Source organism: Phodopus roborovskii, unplaced genomic scaffold (assembly GCF_943737965.1).
Source record: "Phodopus roborovskii unplaced genomic scaffold, PHOROB, whole genome shotgun sequence".
Taxonomy (NCBI): Eukaryota; Metazoa; Chordata; class Mammalia; order Rodentia; family Cricetidae; genus Phodopus; species Phodopus roborovskii.
This window is the reverse complement of record NW_026126511.1, coordinates 7,652,839-7,679,262: the sequence shown is the minus strand read 5'-3', so window position 1 is coordinate 7,679,262 and position 26,424 is coordinate 7,652,839. Positions and strand designations below refer to the sequence as shown.

The window sequence follows — 26,424 nt, the reverse complement described above, 5'->3', positions numbered from 1 at the left end:
AGACAGGAAGTTCACGGTGTCAGACTCAGCAGACCCAAGCACCGGTGGCCAATGAGTTTTAGACTATATTGATTATGGACATTAGCCAGATAGCTGTGGTAGTTTGGAAATAGTGACAGGAAGTCATGAGATGTGAGATGCCCTGCGGAGCTCAGGTAAAGGAAGGCGGCAGGGGAGTACCATTGTCCGTTGGGAGCCAAGGGTTGGCACGGATCTACAGTCTCTGGCACATCCCAGAGGGAGGAGGGTTGTTCTCTCTTCTCACAAAGTTTGGATCAAGACAAGAATTCAGAAGTGGCCGGAGCAAGAGATTTCTCTTTTTAGCTTGGGAGCATGAACTGCTTGTACCTTTCATATGCAAATATCAAGAACCAGGCTGAATACTAATGTGCAAATCCACTTGTGAAGTAATATCACTTCTTCAGATGGTTAATAAGGCTGCTACATGGACCTTATTTATACACAGTAAAGATTAAACATATGATAAAAAGAATCTTTACATGGGGCAATTAACAATCAATTAGGACAACGGCCTATAGCCGTGAAGTCTCTGGAAGAACTTCCTTTTCTTTAATCAGAGATAATTATCAATTATGGGGCTTAATCATTGGTAGACTGTCTATATTTTGCATTTTAAGAAGCTGCTGATAATTAGTCTCTAGATATCGCTCCAAGTGCTCATCGTGTTTGGAAAGGAGTGACTCTTCCTTTCAAAAGCGACTTTTAGCTTATAACCTTGAGCAATATAAAATTGCCTTGTACCAACACTGAACTGAGATGTTCTACTCAATTTCTCCTTTTGTTCAAAACAAATTGACAGCTGCATATATGCTAAATAAAGTAAAGGAAATTATTACTTTTAAAGGATAGTTTAATTTTTCTTTTTAAACAGAGATCTGTCTGCCTCCATTATTAAGAGTAGAAAGTTTATTATCTTAGGATGGTATTTATAAACATGTATTAGTGTCAGATGTTTTTCCAGTAGGGCAGAATAATGTCTATTTAATGAGTGAAGCTATACACCAGGAGTTGAATAAACCTCTCACTCACATTACCCTGGTTAACCCCATCAGCAGGGTTAGAACTTGGGCACTGTATTTCTGCCTCATTGCCTGCAGTAATGAAAACAGGTATCGGAGTGTTCCTAAACACTTGGCCAAAGTAGCACAGATAAAGAGCAATCATTCTGTAGTATATTTATACCTAGTGTTAACATTAATTTTACCTGCATGTATTAATATCTAAGCTATGATAATGTCAGATGACAGAAAATAAGAAAATAATTCTCTCACTCTTGATTAATTTAGTAGTGCCATTAACATTTTAAGATGCCTATCTTGAAGTTTTCCTCTAAATGTAAATGAAAGGAAGTGAAAAGGAGGAAATTACTGAAAATTACATTATGAGAAGATTCAGTGACCCGTAAACACCACTAGCTGGAAGTTGACAACCTGATTTTGAAAGTGTTTGTTGATGCTATTTCACCAGATGGTGATTTTTCCCTCTCATTAAAAACAAAAACAAAAACAAACAGACAAAAAGCACAGAGATTAAGTTAAATGTAAATGGTGGACTGCTACTTAAATAATAAAAACTCCAATAAAGGTAATGTAAGATAGACAAGAATTTGATTTATGGGAGCTAAATCCATTCTATAAGTATCCCCAGTCCCTGCTCAAAGGGTAAAGGTCAGCTGATCGCCTGGGCTCTGTTGTCTGGGAGATACAACTTTTCACATTTAATAATCCAACAGTATAAACAGTTAAATATCGTTTCTTAGATGAATTTCTGGAAAACATTCAATTTAAGGAAAGCATTTTAGCTGATGTGGATAACAAATTTATTTGTTAATTCTTTTTTTTTGTTTTTAAATCTTGGTGCAATTATGGAGGGTATTGGATCTGAGGTATGAATTGCTCTGTGTAAAAACTAAAACATAGACTGTACAACTGTTGGTGCAAGATGAACAACTAAAAGGGAAGGACATTTGTACTGTGTTCACGTCTGTTATAACATGTTTTTGCCTCAATAATTTTGCTTCAATAATTACCCGGTAGGGAGGTGAAGCCAGAGGGTTGAAGGCAGGGTGGGACAGAGTCGGTCCAATTGATGAGGGATTAGTCAACAGGGGCCCTTTCTTAGTGGGTGAGGAACCACTTCTGACAAGAGCATGAGATCTCATGCTAGGCTTTGGGGACTTTGGATGGTCTAAATATGACAAGAATGTGATCATAATTCCCATCATTAGAAGGTGGGTGGGAATAAGAGATAGGGGCACACAGTGCCATCTGTAAAAAAAATGAGGTAGTGTTGAGTCATGACTAGACACTCTGCAGGACTCAGGGATGTTGCAGAAAAGAGGCACAGCTGGTTTTTCACAGATACTAACAAGCTCTCACTCTCTTTCTCTCTTCTTTCCTTCCTTCCTTCCTTTCTCTCTCTCTTCTTTCCTTCCTCTCCCTTTCCTTTCTTCCCCCCTCCTCTTCCCTCCCTCCTCCCTCCCTTTCTCTATCCATCCTTCCTTGTTTTCTTTTTTGGTTAGTAGAGTAGTAACAGCTGTCACAGGATGGTTGAAATGTTTGCTATAGGAGATAAAATTGTAAGCACTTAATCATTGTTAGCTATTATTATTTATTGAGTATAGACATAATCTAAACCAGCTGCCAAGCATGTTTGACTTTTATTTAAGCTGCTATGATAAAACAAGCTGACAAAAAGCAACTTAGGGAAGAAAGGGTTTATACTGCTTAGAATTCCAGGTTATAATTCATTATAGCAGGGAAGTCAAGGCAAGAACTTAAAGCACCACATCCACAGTCAAGAGCAGAGAGAGAATAAACACATGGACCCTTGCTTGCTTGCTTCTTGGTACTCAGCTAGCTTCCTCTATTCTTACATAATACAGGGTCCCCTGCCTAGGGAGTGGTGCTGTCCACCATTGGTGGGATCAATTAACAAGCAAGACAAGCTCTCATATACATACCCAAAGGCCAATCGGGCCTGGGCAGTCCCTCATTTATGACTCTTTTCTTCTGATTCTAAGTTGTCTCATGTTAACAGTTAAAATGAACCACCATAGAGTATGAGGTATTCATTAGACCATTTTGGCCTAAAGATGTATTCAGGGTGAACACTCTGCAATCATTACACCATTACCACATTACTCTTATACCACACCATCAATTCTTTATCTTCCTTCACGAGATGCTGTGCTGACAAATTGCAAGTGGTTATGGAGGATACTAGAGAAGCTTCACATTTAGAAGACTATTAAAGTGTGTTTTAAATGATGTCTCTTTAAAGATTTTCCTATCTGAGGGTATTGATATTTGAACGCAAAGCACAGGGCCTATTACACAAAAGACATTCAATAAGTGCTGATTGAATCACTTTCAAAAAACAAGGCATTATAAATATGAAATTATTGAAATTCTCCCTTGCTTCATTTGTAGTAAGATCAGTTACAGTGAAGTGTGTAGGGGTTGCTTTAAGAATGCCTATGTAAGGCTCAGTGCTGTTGCTTTCTGGTCAGAAGATAAGAACTTGTCCTGAATGTCCTCAGAAGAGCAATTGAGCGGTTTGTTTGGGTGACATAAAAATACCGAGAAGAAGAAAAAACAGCCTTCCCAGCCACATGTTAATTCATCCTCTGTGGCAATGGGGTAGGAGGGACAAGGACATTAGCAAAATGTGGACCATTTATATTTTCCCATTAGAATCTATTCAGTTGCTGTGTGTGCTTCCCTACCTGTTTGAGAGTATAAAACCACTGAGAAGTTGCAAGTACTTCTCTCTAAGCCTAGTTAAGCGTAGTGAAGCTTTTTACATCCCATCGTCTAATCAATACTTGATACTCAAGCCATCAATGTCTCAGTTGTGTTTGTGACTTTCTTCTGTAGAGAAAGTGTTTTGCAAACTACAGTTGAAGGGATCAGACTGGGCAGCACAGACTCCTTTTCATTCCAATGGTCTACGGTGATCAGCTCTAACAAGAAGAAAGTCTGGTGGGAATAAGAAAGCATTGGGGAAACTTAAGAGTGTGTTTCATATCAACACATGAGGATGCTCAGAAAAAAGTATATATCTAGTTTTAAAAAGTCTGGTGGATTAATGAAGAGTCTTTAGTCTTACTGGATGTAACTGAGTAGGCGTCTAGGTGAAGTGTGAAATGGCTGAGAAACTCTTGTACTGGATTTTGAAGTCCTGATTTGACTCCTGTTTCCCCCATCTGCCTTTGGCCTTGGAAAAACTGTCTCTCATATCTATTTTCATCTGCTTATTTGTAAAACAGTATTGGTAGTAACAACTTTATAATGATGTTATAAAGAGTTAGGAAAGGAGAACTCGTATAGCACTTAGAATATTATTTAGCACATGAGAGCTGCACAGATGATCATGGCAGTTCTTGTTTCTTCATATGGATGTAGCTGACTCCCAAAAATCTTTTCCACAATGGAACATCAAAGCAGAAGAGATTCATGAATAGTTTCTTTCTAAGATACATATGCAAAGCCTTGCTTGAAGGCCTAGAATTTAAATAAGCTAATGTTTTCTATTCTCATTTATTAAGAAAGCTTGTAAGGAAAAACTCATAGTGTTGGAAGACTGGATTCCTAAAGCAGCTTCTTTTATTGTTTTATTAGTTAAAAAAAAAAAAAAAAAAAAAAAAAGGTCAGACATCAGGGTAAAATCCGATAGATCTACAGAGCAACAGAGAATGACCATCAACCTCTGGTCTCCATCATGCTTCCCCACTTGAAAGTGTCCTGTACCTCCTGCGGCCCCCTCCCCCTGTTTTCCTCTTGTGTGTCTGTCTATCTTCTGAGTCTGTCAGAAAGCTCTGTAGCTCATTCTGGACAGCGGAATGTGAAGCCTGCCCTTCTAACCAAGGCCTGACTGGGTCTTGTAGCTACTACATAAACAAATGTCCCATAATGTGTCCTCCCTTTGTCTAAATAAAAAGGAAAGAGTTTTAACTGCAACATAGTAAAACTTATACAATAAGAATAATTATCAAGCAAATATTACATTATTACATTCACAATGTCCAGTTCATTTGTATTTGGCATATTCAGAGAAAATATTCCTTCTGTACTTTCTTGGTGAGTTCAAAGTTTTGTGCTTAATTTATTTTCTAACTTAGCCAAGGAAAACTGTCACTATAACAATCTAGTATTCAACCCCATCAGAGATCGACAGAGACATCTGGACAGTCATCCCAAGGTTCCTCTGCAACTCTGGGGCATTCCTCTTTGGCCCCCGGCCCAGAATAGACTTTTTTTTTTTAAGCAGAAAATTTTGAAGGAATGTCCTATCTTGTCTTGGCAAAGATCAGCAGCTACTTTCTTTTGTGTCCTGCTTGTCCAATTTAGACAGCATACTGTCAGCAGTCAAGAAAAGGTCAGTTTCTTACCACAAAGGAAGAAAACTCCATATGGAGGTTCTTAGATGTCCATCATCTCTTTTGAAGTAAATTGGTAGTGCCAGGAGCAGACATGAAAAGCCCCATGTTACTAAAACATTTTAAATGCCATATTCTGTAGAATTCTGAAGTGTTTGCAGACCATCTATTTATTTAAAATATATCTGTTTGAATTTGAAAATATACCTAGCATGACTGTAAATCAATTATTTGATTGTTATAGATGGATAATTAGTAACTTGTCTTTCTTCATTATGCTAATAGCTTTCAAGGACTAGAACTTTACATTTTTAGATGAGCTGCAAACCTTAAGAGTAGAAACATATATACTGCATAACAAAGTAACCTTAAATTTGTATCAATATACAAAAATGTCTTAAACAAGAGTAGAGACATATATACAGTATAACAAAAGTAACCTTAAATTTGTATCAGTATACAAATATGTCTTCAACAGGAATAGAAACATATATACAATATAACAAAAGTAATTAAATTTGTATCAATATACAAAAACATATCTTAAGGGTAGAAATATATATATATGTATATATATTTTGTTAAACAATATATATGTATATGTAAATATACATATATGTATATATATATATGTGTAAGGAAAAACAAAACTATATATATAGTTTAACAAAAATAACCTTTGTGTCAATTACAGAAATCTATACCAATGTAAAGTATATGAGACTAGTATTTGCTTTTTTTAGTTTAAAAGTAGAATCAGTAATCTACCCTTTTATCCTATCATTCCTATATCCCCCTTTTCTTCTTTCCAGAATGAGATCCCTGAATCTAATCTCCTTTGTTTAGTTTCCTCCCTTTCTATGACCAATAATATCTTTTAACCAACTGCCTATATGCTGACAAACATTCCGGTTGTGTTGGCACCTGCTAGTTTTATAGGTCTGTTTTTTTACCATGTAATCACACCTCTATCCATGCCATATGAAAGGATGGCATGTAAATAATGTCATGAGGACTCTGTATCCCATGAGTGCTGTGAAACAATCCTTTTGTATACTGTAAAGATTTGTCACATGAATTGGTTTAATAAAGAACTGACAGGCTGGTAGCCATTCTGGAAGTATAGTGGGACAACCAAACTAAAGATGCTGGAATGAAGAAAGGCAGAGTCAGAGGAGTCATAAGCTGACACACAGTGGAGAAAGGTGAATATGCTGTACTGAACAAATGTACCACCATGTGGCAAAGCATAGATAAGAAATGTGGATTAGTTTAAATGTAACCGTTAACTGGTAACAAGCCTGAACTTTCAGCCCAGCATTTGCAATTAAGTCTCTGTGTGGTTACTTGGGGCTTTGGGGACAGAAACTTCTGCCTACAAAAAAGATTTATCGTGTTTCATCCAGTTTCAGAGCAGTTCTCATAACAGAGGGATCAACATATATATATGTCACCCATCCTGTAGTCTGCCTTGGTTTCTTTCTCTGTGTCTGTAGCCAAGATTTTCAAGATGTCTCTCTAATCAAATTTGATCTTCACTGATTTTGAAGAGAACCATAACTTTTTGTTTCCTGAGGAAACAAAAATATAACCTCTTCCCCAATGCAACATACTTTGCAACTTCCATTCTGAAGCCAAGACATCTCTAAAGCATACAGGCTAGTTTAACTCAGCAATCCCTTTCACATAACCCAATGTCTCTCAGCAGGTGCCATTTACTCATCAGCACTCAAAAACATGCAAAGTCAAAAAACACCATGCAGGATCCAGATGCCCTGTGTATTTCCCATTTTTATGTGGCTTTTAAAAATATTAGTTTACTCTCTCTTTAAAGAGTTTATTATTTTTAAACTATTTTTTCTATGATGGTCTATATCCAGTTTTCACTGTATCTTTTTAAAGGTTTTCTCAGTCTGGACTGCTTTACTGCACACTTGCAGCCTTCTTTGACCATGTGAGCCAAACCTTAAACCCACCATGTGTCTTTGCATTGCACATGGCCCTGACTGGCCCAAGCATGCAGGCAATGGCTGGGAGCCCCATCTCTGTTCACTGTAGCCAGCCTGGGAGATTGCTGGGCTAGGAAGCCAAGTCTGACTCTGTGTTTGAAACTTATTTTTTTTTTAAGCTTTCTTAGGTGGCATGTGGAAATACATGCTCCCACATTGGACCCTGTATAAAGCATCTTGTTCTGTTATTTTATTAATAAAAATGGTTGGGAGTCAGATATTAGGGTAAAAGTGGATAGATCCACAGTTGTGAAAACGACCAGCAACTCTACTCTCTACTCTTTCCTGCTCCGAAGTTCTTTTGGCCCCACCTTATTCGTCAGAAAATTCTATAGTTCACTCTGGCTGCTGAATGCTCCCGGCCCTCCGAACAAAGGCCAAACTCCATTGGTGGTCTCAGAGCAACAACACAGATAAATCTCCTGGAACAGATGTAGAAAGTCAAGTGGGTAGTATTTCACTCTGAAATAGAGGCCCAGCCATAGCAAGAAATCACCTTCGAAAAATGCTGCCTTTGATATCAAATGGACATTAGAAAAACCCCATGGCACTTAGATAAGACTGAAAATTATTCATCATGTCAAGGGGTCAGCTTACAAGGAAATTCTCTTAAAGTAGTTGATAAGAGTCCCCCCTCCCCTCCCCACACCACATGACTGTGATGAGGGACTGCTCTTGTCCAGGTTAGCTGAATTTCGCCTTTTGGTTCCTGGTTTTGCAAACTCTAAACTTGACAAATTTTCTTTGTTGGCTTTTACTTGTCCAGTATGTTTGTTGTTTCTGTGTTCCTGGGGAGAAACTCCACTGACCACTTTTGTTTTAGTTACTCTCTGAGAAATATTAAAGACAAACTCTCAAACGTGTCAAAGCTCAGAAAGGCCTCTAAAGTGAGCTATGATGTTAAAGAGAATAAGCTGGACTTTACCGTGATTCTAAGAATGGGATCCTGCCATTCTTAGTTAATTCGTAGTTATTATTACAGGGAAAACACCCCAAAGCGCTAACATAAAGCCTTTAAAATTAACTTCTGCTCCAGGCTTCTTTGAAACCTAAGTGTTACTAGGTTTCTCAAAGGCCTTTCCTATTGTGCCCAGGTCTAGTTCTTGAAATTTGAATACAAATTCCCATGCATATAGGACCTTGGTTTGTAGAGAAACGTTTCCAACCCATGGTTCTCATCTCCTGTCTCCGATCCTCTCTAGACATACTTTTGTTTCAGCCGGTCAACGATTTCCTGAATGAACCGGGAGGAAGACGACTGGGCTTCGTTCCACTAATTTGGTTCTTTTCTGAGGTCGCGCAGCCAGGTCTTTGCTGGGCTCGGCGGGATCTGGGCTGGGGCGGAGCTGGCGGCTCGCCGGGGGTGTGGCTAGAGGCGTGGTCTGTTCTGGGGCAGTCCAGCCAGGCTTTCGCGGAGCTCCGCGGCCGGGCGCAGCCTAGGTTTGCGGCTGCTAGCGCCGGTGCCGGTGGCTTGCAGATTCTCCGCTTCTCTGGAGCTTGTGCTCAGCTCTCGCAGCGTCAACTCGCCCCGGTCCTGGAGGGACCCGGGCGATGCTGAGCCCAAGAGGTCCAGCGTCTCAGCCTCGGGGCTCCAAGGGAAAAAGCCGAGCCCTTGCAGGAGAAACCGCGGGCCGTCCGCGGTCTGCCGGAGGCCGCCTGAGCATCGCATCCCCGCCAGCCTCCGCCACGCATCTTCCCCCGGCGCCGGCGGCGCAGGGCGCGCGGGAGAGTGGGGATCACCGCGGGGAAGGCGCGACCCGAACACCGAGGATGGACGCCGGCACCTGGCGTCTGAGCTGGCGCTGTCTTCTCCTCCTGGCTCTCCTTGGATCTACCCGGAGCGAGGGCGTGGAGAGCTGCGAAGAAGTTCGGAAACTTTTCCAGTGGCGGCTTGGGGGAGCTGTCAAGGGGCTGCCGTATGCACCGCGGCCAGGTAAGAGCCGCTGGCTGGCGGGGCAGTGTGGGTGTGGGGGGTTCCGGCCGCCCGGGGGACCTCTGGGCTCGCGACCACGCTGTACCCGGCATCCAGAGGTGGTCCTCGGTGAAAAGATGACCCTTCGGGTCCCCCAGCCCCACTCGAGGAATCGAGGTGCGGTCTCTGGGGGCGCCTGCTGTGCTCCCGGGAGTGGAGCAGCTTCCTCCGAACTGTTCTGGGGTCCCTCGGAGCTGTGGAGCGTTTCTTTCCCGCCGCTGCTCTGTCTCCAGTGATGTGTGGAAAGGACTAGTAAAGGGGAGGTTTGTCCGCCGCTCTGGCAAGTCCGTGGTGGATCTGTTCTCAGAGGGAATGTCCCCCGGGGTCCTGGTTTTGCTGTTTCCTCACATCCTCACAGGGATTGTGCTAGTTGCCACAAGTTTGATGGTAAAATTATAAACCCTTTTATTTGCCTTTGCTGGACAGACGCAGCCGATGTTTTTTTGTAATGGGCACTAGACCCAGTACACTGAGACACGACCTTTAGTTGTCCCTCTGCACCATGGCACCAAGCTTTCCTACAGAAACTCCAGCTGCTCAGTGTGTCTCCCAGACCCACAAAATACTTCCGTGCCTAAAAAGCCTTAGGGCGACAGGAGTTCAAACCCTACGTTTTGGGGGCTCTGAGCATGGTCGACATATGCCGGAGACTCCCGGGGAAAGACAGTGAATGTGCCAGGTGGAGACCACGGCTCCCTAGAAGCTCCCTTTACCTGTGTCCATCCTATGGGTATCCTACCACGGGAGAGCAGGCACACCTTCTATCTAGAAGAGAAGGTGTTAGTGAGCCCACGCAATAGCGAGCGTCTGGCGCTAAGTTAGTGGAGTAATGCTAGCTGTTGCTGAAGTCAACAGAAGGGATGGATTCGAGGAGGTTGTTGGGTGAACAAAGAATTTGCGAAGGATGCCTGAGTACAAAACGCATCCTTTTTCCAATGCGAGGAGTCTTGCCTGTAGCACTCCCCAGTGGTAGCACATTTGCTGGATTGGTTTTCTGCCAGTAAACTCAATTCATAGCATCCTTCCCGGGTTTCTGGGAACATAAAGTCCATCAGCCAGCGCTTACATGGCCTCTTTTAAATATACCAATATTTATTTGAATACCTATTCAATTCACACTCTTTCCAAACTGCTTGACACATATAGTAGATACTTGCAGCTTAAGGCAATTCTTGTCTCCTCGACAAACAAGCAAAGCAACAACCCCTCTTATATGCACGTACTTACTTATTTTAGTGTACTCTTTCCTTAAGAAACGCATCTCACTTGGCTGCTTAGAAAACTAACTGGTTTGTGTTCATTGGGGGTTGAGCTGCGAAACCCCCACTTTATGAGATTTTTGTCCCCTGAATACCATAGCTTTGGCTGTGTGTTGACAACTGTCCAGTGAGGCTTTGATTCCAACAGCTTCTCACATCTTGGTGTTTCTGGTACCGGCTGACGACAACACACTGTATGTAGTAAGGGGTTGAGCTTCATTTCTAGAGCCTGTATATACCTTCCCTTTCTAGAGCATCGATCACCGAGCTAGCCCTTTACCATGCTATAAGGGACTACTGAAGCTCTTCCCTACAGAAAAAGCAAATGGTTGTCATTGTTTGCATTTGATACATGTGGCACAAAGTAGGTGCCGGGAGTGCATAACCTTTCAAAAGTCATCCCGGGTTGTTTCCCCGGAGACTTATGTATGGCCTGAGATAATGGGGGGACAGAGCAGCTCCCACTAACACAGCTGGGCCAGCTGTGCTCTTAGAGATCAGTGGTACCCCTGAAGAACTGCCAAGTCCCTCAATATTTTCATTAAGAAAAAGTCATGTGCAAGTATGAGCTTGCTTTTGACTAACCCAGCAAAAATAATTCATGTACAAATTTGGTATGATACTGAAATTTTCTTGTGTCATTCATTAATTTGAATAATTCAGTGAAACACTAAAATGTTTTGGCATTGATTTATCTCTTTTTCCCTGCTAAAAATATCCCACTCCCAATTTTCATAGTTGCATATGGTGTATGCTTAATAAATATTTTGTATTTATTATGCTTATATATGTTATAGTTATATTTTATAACTATTTATAATAGCTAACATGATAAAATCAGTAGGTGGCTACCTTGCTTTCTGGGATTATCCTGGTCTCAGAACAGTGTATACTTAATATATAAGAGGTCATTTGCACATGGGAATATAAATGGTGTCGTTTTTAAAAAATTCATGCACTTGTTTAATACGTAGCCTTTCATTGGCTAAAACTAAAACATTTAATTTAATATTTGTTTTTCTTAGAATTTTTTAGTGCATTTATTTATTTGTTGCATTCCTTGTCCACAGTGGTTAATTCTGTAGGTGTCCAACTAAAATGCTATTTCTGTAATATAAAGAAGACAGAATCACTTTTTACAGTTCCTTCCTACATTTGCGCCTTTCATATCTTCTAGAGAATATTAGCTGATCTGAAATTATTAAAATGGTGTGGACAGAGACTTAAGCTCTTTCTGGGATTTCCCCTACCTTTGTTCTCTGTGCTGTTCCAATTCCTCTAAGCCTATTGAGCTCCGAAGAATGTTTGGATGAGAAATGTAAAAGAGGAGAGAAGGCACAAGTGTGATTAGAATTACAGATTTCCCTGTGTTCCGATTTTACTTCCTAAGTGGCAGCCAAGGTGCCCTTTGCCCCTGTTTACTTTATTCAGCCAAGAATTGTTAGTGGGGGCAGCTTTTAATGGCCCTTATATTTTACTCATCGGGGAGGGAAGATAATGGTTTATTCATACATGTATTCCTTCTTTTAGAAGATAGTTTAAAACCAAGTCATCAGACAATTAGTACATAACTAATTTTAATGGGTGCTTATCTATCTCAAATATACACCTTGTAGCAAAGTTTGAGGAAGAGAAGTCTTAGTCAACTTTTCATGACTACAAAAGAATTACAGTACCAGATGCAATGAAGTCACAAAAGGGAGAGATTTGTTTGGGTTTGTGGTGTACATGGTGGGGGGGGGCGGGGGGCTCCAAGGCAGGCTTCCACGCCCCAATAGACTTTTGACAGTCTAGGTGGTTGTGGATAGGCACTGGAGACTATGCACTTAAAGGTGAAGAGATCAGGGTCCAGGAGCCGCCTTTGAACCTGTAACCCAACGACCTAAAGACCTCCCCCAGAATTTATTCTACATCTCCCAAGACTGTCACTTCTGGCATCGGGGTTCTCATACAAGACCTCTGTGGGACGTTCAGCATCCAAAGTATAGTAATCATTTTCACCTGGGTGTTTTTAGTTATATATAGAATGGTAATCAGTTTGAAGTGACAAAACACATTCTAATGCTATTTGATAATTTTAAGTAGAACTCTGTGTAGTGGCTTTGGCTTCGGCATTGCTTTAAAATGTTTTCATTCAACCACACCACAAAAGGTCAGTTTGGCTCATTGTAGCACACAAGAACAGGAATCCACCTAAAAACCTGGGCTGGGAGTTACACTCAGCTGGGTTGTGAACCTTGAAGCGCCTACTTACGGCTCTCCAGGTGAAGTTAATAGGTTGCCATTTTTTAAAACGCGTGTACACGTGTGCCTGTGTGGCTCAGATGTGCTGAGCTTACATGCCATGGTCTCACGTATAGAAGCAAGAATACAGCTTTGGGGAGTGGGCTCTTCCCATCATGGGGTTGCAAGGCTTGAAGTCATGTGGTCAGGCTTGCACTTTCAGCCACGAGTCCCCTTGTTGCCCAGCTGTCATCTTCCAAACTCTCTTTCCTGGTTTATAAACTCTCGATTCTTAATACCTTGATTTATTTTTACTCGATTTTTAAGGGTGAAGAGACTTCAGTGTGCCTTGCCTCTACATACCAAGAGGCTTTAAAAAAATAGTAATTGAATTTTTTCACTCACAAGGAACTGTTTTAAAATTAGAAAATGTATTTCTATCTGAAATGGCGTCCTTTGTTAACAGTGGTTAATATGTATCTTGTGAACTACTATACACCTAAGAAATAAGCAAAGTTGCTCTCCTGATAGCTACAGTGCTGAGAGCCATGTCTGTATAGGCAAGGCAAACATATAAGGCCAGCTATACGCGTTGCATACGACTACAAGTGTGTATACTCTATCTTCCCTTCTTCTCATGACTGCAGGGACTTTTTTCACCTGGTCTCACAACCTTCTATTTGTATAACGGCTTCAAGATGGTTCCAATTTGAAGCTTAAGAAGGATGTTTTGCACCCACTGCTTGTGTTAGATTTGCTTATTTGGAGCCAATCAAGAATGTCTGGGATGAGAGTTTTGTTGTCCCATGATGTATATATGTGTGTATAATACAGGTTATCTAGACCTCTAACTTGATTATCTGGGAATATTGTCAGAGATCTAGACAGCTAAGTCACGATAGCACTTTGTTTGATTGGGGAATAACACGCATTCACCCACTCACAGGTGAGGGAACACAAAAAAAGAGAGGTTGATTGAATAGCTGGCTTATTCGCATGCTTCAAATTTCATCTCAATTCAACATTTACAAGTTATTATTGTAGAATGCCTTCTTTTCTGTTACCTACACACTTCCTTTCTTCTGCTACCTGACACCCATTACCACTCCCTTCCTTCTGTTACCTGACTCTTATCACACACTTCTTCTCTTTCACCTCTAGATTTTTTCACCATGAAACTATGTGAATAATAGAAACAGAGACCATATCTACTGGGCCCTGTGTCACAGGCATGGGGGCCAGTCTATACTATCACACAGGAGTCCACACTCAAAGATGCCATGCCTTTTCAATGTATGATTGGCATAGTATTGAAATTTGCACACTGACCTTGCATTTGCTCCTGGCTTAGGGTCCTGAAAGTCATAGAGCTGATTGACCTTGGTTTGGACCTTGTTTTTTCTGAATACTGCCTGGTGCATATAACAGGATTTGACACAAGATAAGAGTTGCAATGCTATGTAATTCAGTTAAACCGAACGAAGCACATAGGTACATCTTTTGGACCTCTCTGATTCTAAAGCTGTAGAAGGAAGTCATGAGTTCTGGGTATCTAGACCTTGCTGTCTATATGTTGGGGCTTTTGAATGTTTATAGTATTATGCACATGGCTCCAAAATGGGCACTCATCCTGGCTCTCTTCTTCATAGATGAGTAGGAGCATCACAGCAAAGGCCAACAGGGCCTAACTGAAAGTTTTACACATTTAGTTGTCTTAAATGCACCTCAGAGAGACATATTTTTAGGCATTTCCAATGTGATATTTTGCATAGCCTACAATCTTCCCTAGCATCTGCATGCTTGTAAGGAGTTAGGTTTTTCTGCCGCTGCTGGTCTTGTCCCACTGCGGTGCCAGCCCCAATTAACACACAGAGACTCTGTATTTGATACAATTCTGTTGGCCAGGTACTAGTTTCTTATCGGCTAGCTCTGTCTTAAGTATTAACCCATTTCTATGTATTTCCACATGGTCTTCTTACCGGGGAAAGGGGCCAGTCTCTCCATCTTGACTCCTTACTTACTACTTCCTCTTTCCTCATCTCCTAGTCCCACCTATCTTGCTTTCTTATTGGCCAACAGTGCTTTATTCATTAAACCAGTATGAGAAACATATTTACAGAATCGCATCTCCCATCACATGCTGTAGAGTTTTACAAATACCTGGGCTACAGGGACTGGAGAGAAAGATCAATGGCTAAGAGCACTGGCTGTTCCTGCAGAGTTTCTGAGTTCAATTCCCGGCGCCCACATGGCAGTTCACAACCATCTATAGCTGTAGTTATATAGGCTCTGATGCCTTCTTCTGATTGACTGATGTATATGTAGACAAAACATCTGTTTACATAAAAGAAATCTTAGAAAAGCATAAAAACAAAACAGAAAGAAATCGCTGGGTCTGTGTACATAGCATAGCTTTTTGAAACTCATTTTTTTTGTCTGGTTGTTGTTGTCTAGACACAGGAGAGTTCCTGCTCCAATTCTCCTTTTAAAGATAATGTGTTTGTTTGTTTATTTATTTGTATGGGTGCTTATGTTTGCACCCGTGCCTGAAGAGACCAGGAGAGGGTGCAGAACAGAGCCCAGGCTCTCTAGAAGAGCAGCAAGTGCTCTTAGCAGCTGAGCATCTTTCTAGCCCCCCATCTGCAGTTATGTGGTAGCCCTGCACACTGTCACAGGACAGCTGTCCTCGGTGAGGCAAGCTGTCCCAGCTACACGCAGTTAAAACACATTGTGTGCTGCTTTCAGCTTGGGTTTGTGTCTTCACTTTATCATCCTGATATTCCCAGCTTATGGGCCAGTCCCTGGCTGTATGGTATGGTATGGTATAATATAGTGTAGTGTAGTATAGTATAAGCATTACTAAGACACACCTCAAGAGAAGAATCTATGATTGATTTTTTTTTCCCCTCAGGTTTGCATTCATCCATAGTTTTTGATGAATAGAATATCTTTTTAAATAATAATTACCCAACAGGATATTCATTGTACTTAGCTAAGGATGGAGAATATAGCCATTAAATGTTTATTTATTTTTATTTTTTGTCACAGATTGACCACACCCCATAAAATGACCCTGCCTCATAAATTTTAAATGTAAAGGATTTTTAAACCAATTTTATCTAACAGTTTTGAAATGGAGCAAGTGGACATCCAAACAAATGTTTGGAAGAGAGTTTTCGCCATTGTTCTTCAGGGAAAGGAGAAGTATTTGATATTTAGGGTTTGTTTGTAGTCACTGCCATTAGGAGGCCAGTGCATCTGTTCTCAGAACTTTATTGACTTGTTGAGAGAATGGAAAAGGAATGGATCAAATGCAATATGCATTCTGCTCTGTATCAGTTGTTTTATGTTTTATTTGGATCAATTTTTATTTTTTGTTTTGCAAAACGGAATTTCTTCTGTGAAGAAATTACTAGTAATGAACTGTGAAGTGAGTTCCCCTTTCTTCTTCTGCCCTTGTTAATTTGATGCTGAGAGTAACTTTTGGAACCACAGTACTCATCTATGGGATAACTCCTAGGTGGAGAAGAGCTGTGTTTGTTGAAGGACACTGTGTTGGTAATATTGAACATCAACTCAATCTAGAATCACCATGGAGAAAAATCTGTGAACATGTCTAGATTGGGTTGAGTATGAAGCACTCTCAGAGTGAGTGTCATGATTCTATGGACCAGGCTCCTGGACCGAATGAAAAGAGGAAGGCTTAACACTATAAACATTCAAAAGCCCCACATATAGACAGCAAGGTCTAGATACCCAGAACTCATGACTTCCTTCTACAGCTTTAGAATCAGAGAGGTCCAAAAGATGTACCTATGTGCTTCGTTCGGTTTAACTGAATTACATAGCATTGCAACTCTTATCTTGTGTCAAATCCTGTTATATGCACCAGGCAGTATTCAGAAAAAACAAGGTCCAAACCAAGGTCAATCAGCTCTATGACTTTCAGGACCCTAAGCCAGGAGCAAATGCAAGGTCAGTATGCAAATTTCAATACTGTCCAATCGTACATTGAAAAGGCATGGCATCTTTGAGTGTGGACTCCTGTGTGATAGTATAGACTGGCCCCATGCCTGTGACACGGGTCTCTGTTTCTATTATATATCTCTCTCTGCTTTCTAGTTGTAGATGCCATGAGACTGAAAAGCTGTGGCCATGCCTTCCCTGCTGTGACTCAGACTATAAGCCCACGCCAATCATTTCTTCCTCAAATCTCACTTGTCATGCGTTTTGTCACAGCAGTGAGAAAAGTAGCCAATGCAGACACCAACATGGGGGTTAGAATAGGAGGTGGGGCCAAGCAGAGTGGCTTTCCACTTCGAGGATACAAAAAAGTAATTCCTAGTAAGACAAACCACACTGTACTGTAACAAGCAAGTGTCAGAGTCTGGAAAGTATTGCCAATACAGGCAACTTTAAAAATCCTTCTTCAGTCTTTTCTCAAATGCACTTATTTTAAGTTAGTGACATAGAATTGTTTGCTTTTATTATTTACAACATAATTTTCACTATATATTGAAGACATAACTAATGTATATTTATAATGTATGCTTGCTTTGAAGTAGCTAATTCTAGATAAATAATATATATGTAATATCACAGTGGATCATTCTTGCTGGCAAAAAACACTTAGTATCCAGTCTCATCATTTCTAAAGATTCAGTGTGCCATCACTGTATTTATTAGTCCATTGTACAACAGGTCTCTTGAACTTAATTCTTTCTAACTACGATTCTGTATATCCATCCTGAATTAGCTGAGCCTGAGGTGACTGCCCCTTTATTCTCTGCTATTACAAAACCAACCTCTTAGATCATATGGTATTTGTTCATTTGCACTTTACTGTTTTTACTCAAGATTGTGTCTTCCACATTTATCCATATGGCTGCAAATGGCAGGCTCTTATCTTTTAAAGACAGGCCATATTCCACTGTTTGTCCTTAACACAGTTTCCCCCATTCATTTATTAACTAATGGGCACTTGAATTCATCAAGTCTTTAAGATCAGTGAGAATTTGGAGAATGATTTCTGCCTGTATGAAGTATGAGCCATGATTTGTGTAGAGCATCCTATGGGAAGCATGGATTTCCCCGGAACAGAAGAATTGTACCAGTGCTAATGCAACTCACCTGTATATTTTTATACAGCCCAGCTCTTCACTGAAGTATGCTTAAAAAATAGTCATGATCTAAAAGTTGGTAAGCATTCCTTAGTACATGACTATGCTTCCATTACTCGTTAGGATGAGGAGTTTGAATTACTTCCTCTGTTGCTTCAACGTTATTGTAAAATTTATCTTAGTTCCCATAACTCTGTGTATGCATTGTTATTCATCTCTGCAGCTATGTGCTCATATTTCTCAGCCTTTCCTTTTCCTACATGTGAGGAAAGGAGGAAATCCAAGAAGGGCGCTGAAGTGAAAACACAGTAAGCGCATGCCTGTAACGATCAAATAAAGCGAATGAGGAAACTCTGCACTGGGATGCCCTGTTCATCGGGTATAGATTCCTTAAGTGGAAGACTGTCAATATTAAGTTACTGGTTCAGATTTATTTGCTTTTTGAGTAACTCTGTTATTCAGTAAGGTTAGGCCAGGTTACCTTTGGTTCGTTTTCTTTTGATCATGGGGATGTCTGTGTTTAATGAGCTGAAGCTGAGGTGGGTCAATAAACAGAAAGATTAATAGTTCATTCTCACCAAGCTTGGAACACATTTTACTCTGAGTTAAAAAACAAAACTTTTGATCAACTTAAAAGGTAAAGGACCTAGAAATAACGCAGTGAGGCTCACATAGTAGAGAGATCAATGAGTTTCTGCAGGAGCTGTGTATGGGGTAGACCTGTGTGGGTCTACGCCTGTGCAGCTAAGAGCTTTAATTCAACAGGCAGAGCTAAGTTTCCTTTTCCTTCAGGAAGTCCACTGGTACAAAAAAGCTCCAGGTCATTAAATATTTAGCATTTAATTCATCTATACAAATGCCTTGTTGTCGTACTGGTAATAAGAAAAACAAAACAAAACAAAAAGTCTGACAAAGCACAAAATGTTATTTTGGGGACAAATAAAAGGAAAACATCTTATCACAATTTGTCATATGTTACACTGCAGAGAAATGAATCTATAGTTTTGAAATGGCTTTGTTTCATCCATACCATTTATTAGATGTGTAACATTTAGCAAACGACTCAACTTTTCTGAGATGTTTTGCTTTCTTTTATACAGATGCTAGTATGTGCAAGCTTCTTTTTCTTCTCTGCTGGCTTTTGAGAACCATGTTATACTGACAGTACTTGAAAATACGTCACAGATATCTCAGTGTACTGGGAGTCTCATGTCAACTTGACATTAAGTAGAGCCACCTAAGAGGAGTGAAACTTGATTGAGAAAATGCCTCCATAAGATCCAGCTGTAGGGCATTTTCTTAATTAGTGGTCAACAGGGGAGGGTTCAGCCCATTGTACATGGTGCCATCCCTGGGCTGGTGGTCTTGGATGCTATAAGAAAGCAGGCTCAATAAACCATGTGAGCAAGCCAGTAAGCAGCTCCATTCCACAGCCTCTGCATCAGCTCCTGCCTCCAGGGTCCTGTCCTGCTTGGGTTCCTGTCCTGACTTCCTATGATGATGAGCAGTGATGTGGAAGTGTGAGCCATATAAACCCTTTCCTCCCTGACTTGCTTTCGTCGTGGTGTCACAGCGATTGTAACCCTAACTAGGAAACTCAGTTACTTTTCTTGTTGTTGTGACATAATTCCTGACAAAATCTACTTAAGGAAGGTGAGTTTCCTTTGTCCCACAGTCTGAGGTATGGCCTGCCGCAGGAGAAGAACCACCAGGCACTGCAGGTTTCCACCACCCATCCCTATAACAGAAAGGCCTGACTTGGCTTTAGGAAGGCTTGGCTTGTGTGCTGTGGTTGCACCAAGCAGAGGAATGCTGTCATCCCAGGACAGAGCCCATGACTGAAGCCCACTGTACAAGTTGGGAGAAAGCAGACATTTCAGCATGGTCTCCTTGCAGTGCAACTCACTGCCTGCCCGGGCAACCTGTTAGAGCCATGAAGGAGCCCAGTGACTGGCATTATATTCACACGGCTGACCATACTTGATATGTGGGCTAGCTTTGTGTCTACTGGACACAAACTATGGTCTTGGAGAGGAGGAGCATCTACTGAGAAAATACCTTTATGAGATCAGATGGTACGGAAGCTTGTAGAGCATTTTCCTTAATTAGTAGTTGATGGGAGAGAGACATCCCTGGGCTGGTGGTCCTGGGTTTTACAAGAGAGCAGGCTGAGCAATCCATGGGGAGCAAGCCAGTAAGCAGTACCCCTCCATGGCCTCTGCATCAGCTTCTGCCTCCAGGTTCCTGCCCTGTTTGAGTTCCTGTCCTGACTTCCTTTAATGGTATAGTAGACTGCCATATGGAAGTATAAGTCAAATTAATCCTTTTCTTCCCACCTTGTTTTTGGCCATGGTGTTTCATCCCATTAATAGGAACCCTAACTAGGACACGAGTCTCCAGTCTCCTCTGATAATCCAGTTGTAAAAACCTTCAGAACATTCACAATTCCGACATTACTCCCAGTCTATAGTCCTGCACAGACCCAACGATTCATCTCAGCCTCACCCCAGTCCGTTTGTAGCCCTTATGGGAGGTGTATCCTTTCTTTTTGCTCATATTCATGTCTTACCACATTTGTTCTGCTATATATCAGTTTTATGTATTGAGAGCAGTTTAACCACAATGAAGCTGGTTTCTCATTTTTTGAGTAGGAATATTTTCTACCTTGTAAATATTTTAGTGTTTATTCAAAGAAGGTATTCAAGTGGCTTCTCAGAGTCTCTTCTGACCATTACCCGTCATTTCTCCAAGAAGATAAAATTCCTCTGTTCCCAGAAAACTTGGTGCATCTTTTATGACATTTTTGTCACATAACATTTTACAAATGTGTCTCTTCATCATCTGAGCCCTGGAGGGAAAATTATATTTTATCCTCTTGTTAGCCTTAATAACTACACAATGTCTTGTATAGAACAGGTGCTTAATCAATATTTGATGAATTCGTTTAACTTACTAATCAAAATGAAGAGCAGGGAATTACTCTGTAATTTAGTGCAGGTGAAAGGAAGACTTGGCAGCTCCTGAGAAGGGAGTGATAGAGGGTCACTTATGCTGTGGGGCCACCATTTCTCTGCACATATAGGGACATCAACTTGTCACTCCTTAAGTTATTATTTCTGAGAAGGATAAGCAGCAGAATCCAAGCTATGTTCAGCCTCACGATTTTCCCTCTGCTGCTTAGTGGAGTTGGGTGAGAGCTTCACACTGTGCATGCTTCTTTGAGAGCTACCAAATGAGACATTTAGGATTTCTGTTACTGAGAAATCCAGGTGATTTGCACAGGGAAACAGTTTTCTGACTTATCTCACCTTCTGCCATACATATATTAGTTTACTGTCTGATACACACGCATGCAGCAAGCCACTAAAACTGAAGTGGCGATACTTTGCTACAGAGGAAGCAAGGATGCATTGGGTGTTTGAAGTATAGCAGTGGATTCTCTCGATGGCTTTCAGGCCTTCAGTAGGGTGTACCCAGTCTGCTACTGCTTATGGTAAATAAAGCTTGGATCATAGGAAACTGTTACTATGAGCTTTATGGCCATCAAATCACAAAACGAGAGAATTCACAGCCAAATGGCCTTTCTTCTCTGAACTTCTTAATATATGAACTCCATGCTTATAGTGCCTGGGTTATCCTAAAGTGTTTAGGATTCACGCGGACAGCTATGGTGATGGTGTTAGACTTCTGGCTTTACTCATGTCTCATCCCCGGGCTTTCAGTTCTTAGTAGAATATGATGCTGAGTAAGGTCTGAGTTGCATTTGACAGTGACACTCACTTTGTTATGTTTTTGTCCTCAGGAAGCATGTACTTGCGGGTTGCTTTTATTATCCCGTATCTTACTCGTTATACATGTTTGCCGTATTAGTTTAGTTAGATAAACTATAACCAATTTCTGTAGTTGTCTATAGAAGGCCCCTTATTGTTGGAGGGACCATCACTGCAATGTTCACAGATTCAAGGGTTATTTAGTTCCTTGTGTGCCTTGTAAAAATTTTATGGATCAACCCCAGTTCCTCCCATCTCCCTTTCCCATGTTCTTCCCATGTCTCCCCCTTCCCATTCCACATCCAGTTCTCAGAGAGGGTAAGGCCTCCTTTGTGGAGTCAACAAAGTCTGACACACCAAGTTGAGGCAAGACCAAGGCCCTCCCCACATCAAGGTTGAGCAAAGTAACCCACCATGGGGAAGGGGCTCCAAAATGCCAGTTCATGAACCCCAGGATAGGTCCTGGTACTACTGCCAGGAACCCCCCTCCCCCCGCAACAGATCAAGCCACATAACCATCATCTGCATTCAGAGGGCCTAGTTCTGTCCCATGAAAGTTCCCCAGCTATCAGCCCATAGTCTGTTGGTTCCCATTAGTGCCCACCATCTGTTTCTGTGGTTTTCCCCATCATGATCCTTACCCTCCTTGTTCATATGATCCCTCCTCTCTCTCTTCAGCTGAACTCCAGGAAGCTTGGCCCAGTGCTTGGCTGTGGATCTCCGCATCTGTTTCCATCAGTTATTGGATGTAGTGTCTATGATGACAATTAGGGTAGTCATTAATCTAATTAAAGGGGAAGGACAGTTCAGGCCAGCTCTCCACTATTGCTAGAAATCTTAGCTGGGGTCATCCTAGTAGATTCCTTGGAATTTCCCTAACACCAGGTTTCTTCCTGACCACATAATGGCTCCCTCTACCAAGACATCTCATTGCTCTCCCACTCCATCCCTCCTGCAACTTGGCCTTCTCAATCACTCATGTTCCCATTCCCCATTTCCTCCCTTCTAAACCCCTCCCACTTTACCCAGGAGATCTCAAGGATTTTCCTTATCTGGGGCCCTCCATGTGTGTCTATCCTGCTTAAGATCCCTCCCCCCTTTTTTAACCTAGCTTCTCTGGGGTTGTGAGTTGTAGCTTGTTTATCCTTTGCTTTATGTCTAATAGCAACTTATGAGTGAGGATTGATGGGAGATATCATTCTGTGTATATGTTTCTCATACTGGTTAATGAATAAAGCATTGTTGGCCAATAGGAAAGCAAGATAGGCAGGACTAGGAGACAAGGAGGAAAGAGGAAGTAGTAAGGAGGAGTCAGCATGGAGAGACTAGGGAGTCCAGACCAGGCCCCATTCCCCAGTAAGATGAAAGCACATGGAAATATGTAGATTAACAGAAATGGGTTAATACCTAAGACAGAGCTAGCCGATAAGAAATAAGTAACTGGCCAACAGCTTTATATCAAATACAGCATCTCTATGCATTATTTGGGGCTGGCACGGTGGCGGGACAAGACCAGCGGCAGGTGGAAAAAACCTTACTCTTCACAGAGTACATACTGTGTTTGTCTTTCTGGGTCTGGGTTTTCTCACTTTGCATGAAAATTTTAAGATATCAGTGTTTTTTCACTGAGTAATACTCTGTTGTGTAAATGTACCACATTTTCTTTATCCATTCTTCAGTTGAGGGGCATTTAGGTTGCTTCCAGGTTCTAACTACCACAAATAATGCTGCTGTGAATACAGTTGAGCTAATGTCCTTGTTGTATGATTGTGCTCCTTTGGGTACATGCCCAAGAGGGTATGGCTGGGTCTTGAGATTGATTGATTCCCAATTTTCTGAAAAACTGCCATACTGATTTCTAAAGGGTTGTTCCTGATTCTAATTGAGAGCCGGAGAATCTCCATTTTCAAGCTTTTGCCTTTATGTCTTCGGCTAAGGGGCAGCAGCATAATGGCCATATTTACATCTGTGTGTGACTCTCTTTCTCTTTATCTTTCAGTGTTCTGTGAAATGTCATTACCTTTAATAAAGTGATTCCTCCACTTCAACTATGTGCGGACAAATTCATAACACATCTCATGGTATCAGAGATAAGCAGAAAATACAAGCGAGGTCTTGGAAATGACCTCATCATCCCAGTGTACCAAAGGAAGCACCCCATCCTGAGCGTATTTCTGCTAATCATTCTGAAGTGGTCTTGTTTCCATAGTCATCCAGTGACCATGAACCCATGAAGACTTGAGTATAAACATATATTTTTAAGGATTTTAGAGTTGTCTACCTTTATTCCTTAGCCTCGGTTCAAACGATAAGCTCTGTTATTTTCTGGAATGTGATCTGTGAGGCTTAGAGCCGTGGTTCTCAAGCTTCCTGATACTGAGACCCCTTAATACAGTTCCTCATGTAGAGGTGATGCCCCAACCGTAACAGTATTTTTTTGCTATTTCATAACTGTAATTTTGCTACCGATACGAGTTGTAATGTAAATATTTTTGGAGAGAGATGTTTGCCCAAGGGGTTGTGGCCCACAGGCTGACAACCATTGGCTTAGGGAATGTCTCACAATTATTTTGGAATGTGATGGTCCTTTGCAAAGATTATGTCCTATGTGGCAACTACCTTCTGGCTTAAATGAGCAGTTAGGCATGCATGTGTACACACAAAGTACAATAAGTAAAATAAAAGACTTTTTCCCCCCTTCATAGACTCCAAAATATGTTAAAATAATGAAAATATATAAATTGCATGCATGTGTATAATTTGTTATTGGAATAGCAGCCAATGCCAAGAGAGCTGACACATTTCCACATGGCAAAGTTCATGGAAGGCAGACTTGTACCAGAAAGTTTGCTATAGAAATAACGGATGCCACCCTCCAACACTGCCTCATACACTCTAGAGTCCCTGGGCAGGGAGGGCCACAGACTAGCCAGAAAGAGTGAAAATATTGATGCCATTGATGTTTGTTCACGTGGAATTCAGAAAGATGTGTTTGACCAAGACTAGCCAGCTACACTGGCCCAACTGTTGCAGGCTTGCCTTAGTGGTGGGACAGTGTTTGGAGAGGGCGGCATTACCTTGGAGACCACAGAGAACTGGCCAGAGCCTTGACAGATCCTTTCCCCCAGTATCCTCCTGATGCTGATCATCTCTTGTCTTAGATGGACTCCCAACTCTTCCAGAACTAAAAGTGGCTTTGCATAAAACACGGCATTATTTTATGGCCTGGAAAATTGATAAGAGAACCCTCCAAATTCCAACAAACTTGAATTCAACCTCAAATACTTAAAAAAAAAAAATAAAACAGATGATTTCTAAAGCTGTTATTGCAATAGATTGTTTAGGAGAGGTGACTAAAAATCAATAGACTGCAGACTAGAAGGGTTTGACTTTGATCTTCAGAAGCCAACTCAAAAATGCTGGGTGTGGTGCCATGGGCTTGTAACCTCAGCACTGGGGAGGCAGGAGGGCTCCAGATGTTCACTGGCCAGCCACACCGGGCTGGTTAGGCTGATGAGACACTCTGTCCTGAAGGAGGTGTATGATCTTTCTGAGGAGGACATGGTCTACACACTCTGGCCTACACACTCACATACCCACCCGTATGTCTCTTCAAATATACACACATAAAACATAAGAGTAATTTGGGCCTTCTTAAATAATAAGGAATGGTATTGAAATTCACTTTTCTTTCAAGTACCAGACTAAGCTGCTGCAGCCACTGCTCTTGTGGGGTGAGGGTGAGGAACCGGGGGAGAAGGAGGAGAGGGGAGGGACAGTTTGCCTCCAAAGCTGGTTAACCTCAACACACTGTTGACTGTTGATTCCAAATTCATGGCCTGAAGTTTGAGAAAGCATCATACTTAGCATGCCTTTTTCTCTGCTTCATGAGTTGAGAACATTTCCTTCCTATCCGAAGAGCCTGGTATTGATTATATAAATAAGGATTTAAGTATGTGATTTTTATGTCAACATTAATCGACTGTCTCTAGGGGGAAAAACTATGAACACATTATCTATGGAAGGCACAATGATGACATTTATGTATATAAAGAATGCCATTACCGTCCCATCTCTGAGCATTATATTGACTTCATTTGCCTGAGTTTGCTGAATCACAACCATTAGTTTCTGTTGAATATAGGACCACAAAGACTCATAATACCTGAAATTCTTAATACTCTTTTAGGACTTTTCATTTTTAATGAATGATATCTGTATATGCTTTTATAGAACAATGAAAATATTGTATAAAGTAATAAATGAATCTGTAAGTTATAGTGACACTTTAATATGAAGAATATTTGTAAAAACATAAATACAATAAACACAAATACTATTTCATATAGTTTATTGAACCCGTTTTTGATGTCTTCAGCAATATGTTCTTCCTAGACAGAATGTTTTTGAAGCTCTCCCATTAATTTTGAGCTAAGACAGTGACTTCTTAGATTTATTACAAAACACTGTATATAAGAGAAAGGAAGAAGAAAGTTATTAATATTCTATTGAAAACCTTTTGTGCTGGGCTTTGTTTTAGTTGCTTACAGTATGCCTGTAACAAAAAGCATAGGCAGAAACAAAGCTTGCAACAAAGCAGATGCCTGGGGACAGGGGACTTTGGAGCCCATGGAAGTATGCTGCTACCATTCTGTGCTGTGTAAAGTTCT

General features: G+C 41.1%; 1 protein-coding gene across 1 annotated transcript in view; it reads left to right on the top strand.

Moving 5' to 3' along the window:
* The first annotated feature begins 8,578 nt into the window (after positions 1 to 8,578).
* The window catches only part of Gpc5 (glypican 5), a 265,521-nt gene continuing 247,675 nt past the window's right edge, over positions 8,579 to 26,424 (top strand). Inside the window, exons 1-2 of the mRNA XM_051195748.1 lie at positions 8,579 to 8,870; positions 8,918 to 9,343. Coding sequence (XP_051051705.1) covers positions 8,579 to 8,870; positions 8,918 to 9,343 — 718 coding nt within the window. The remainder of the gene's footprint in view (positions 8,871 to 8,917; positions 9,344 to 26,424) is intronic.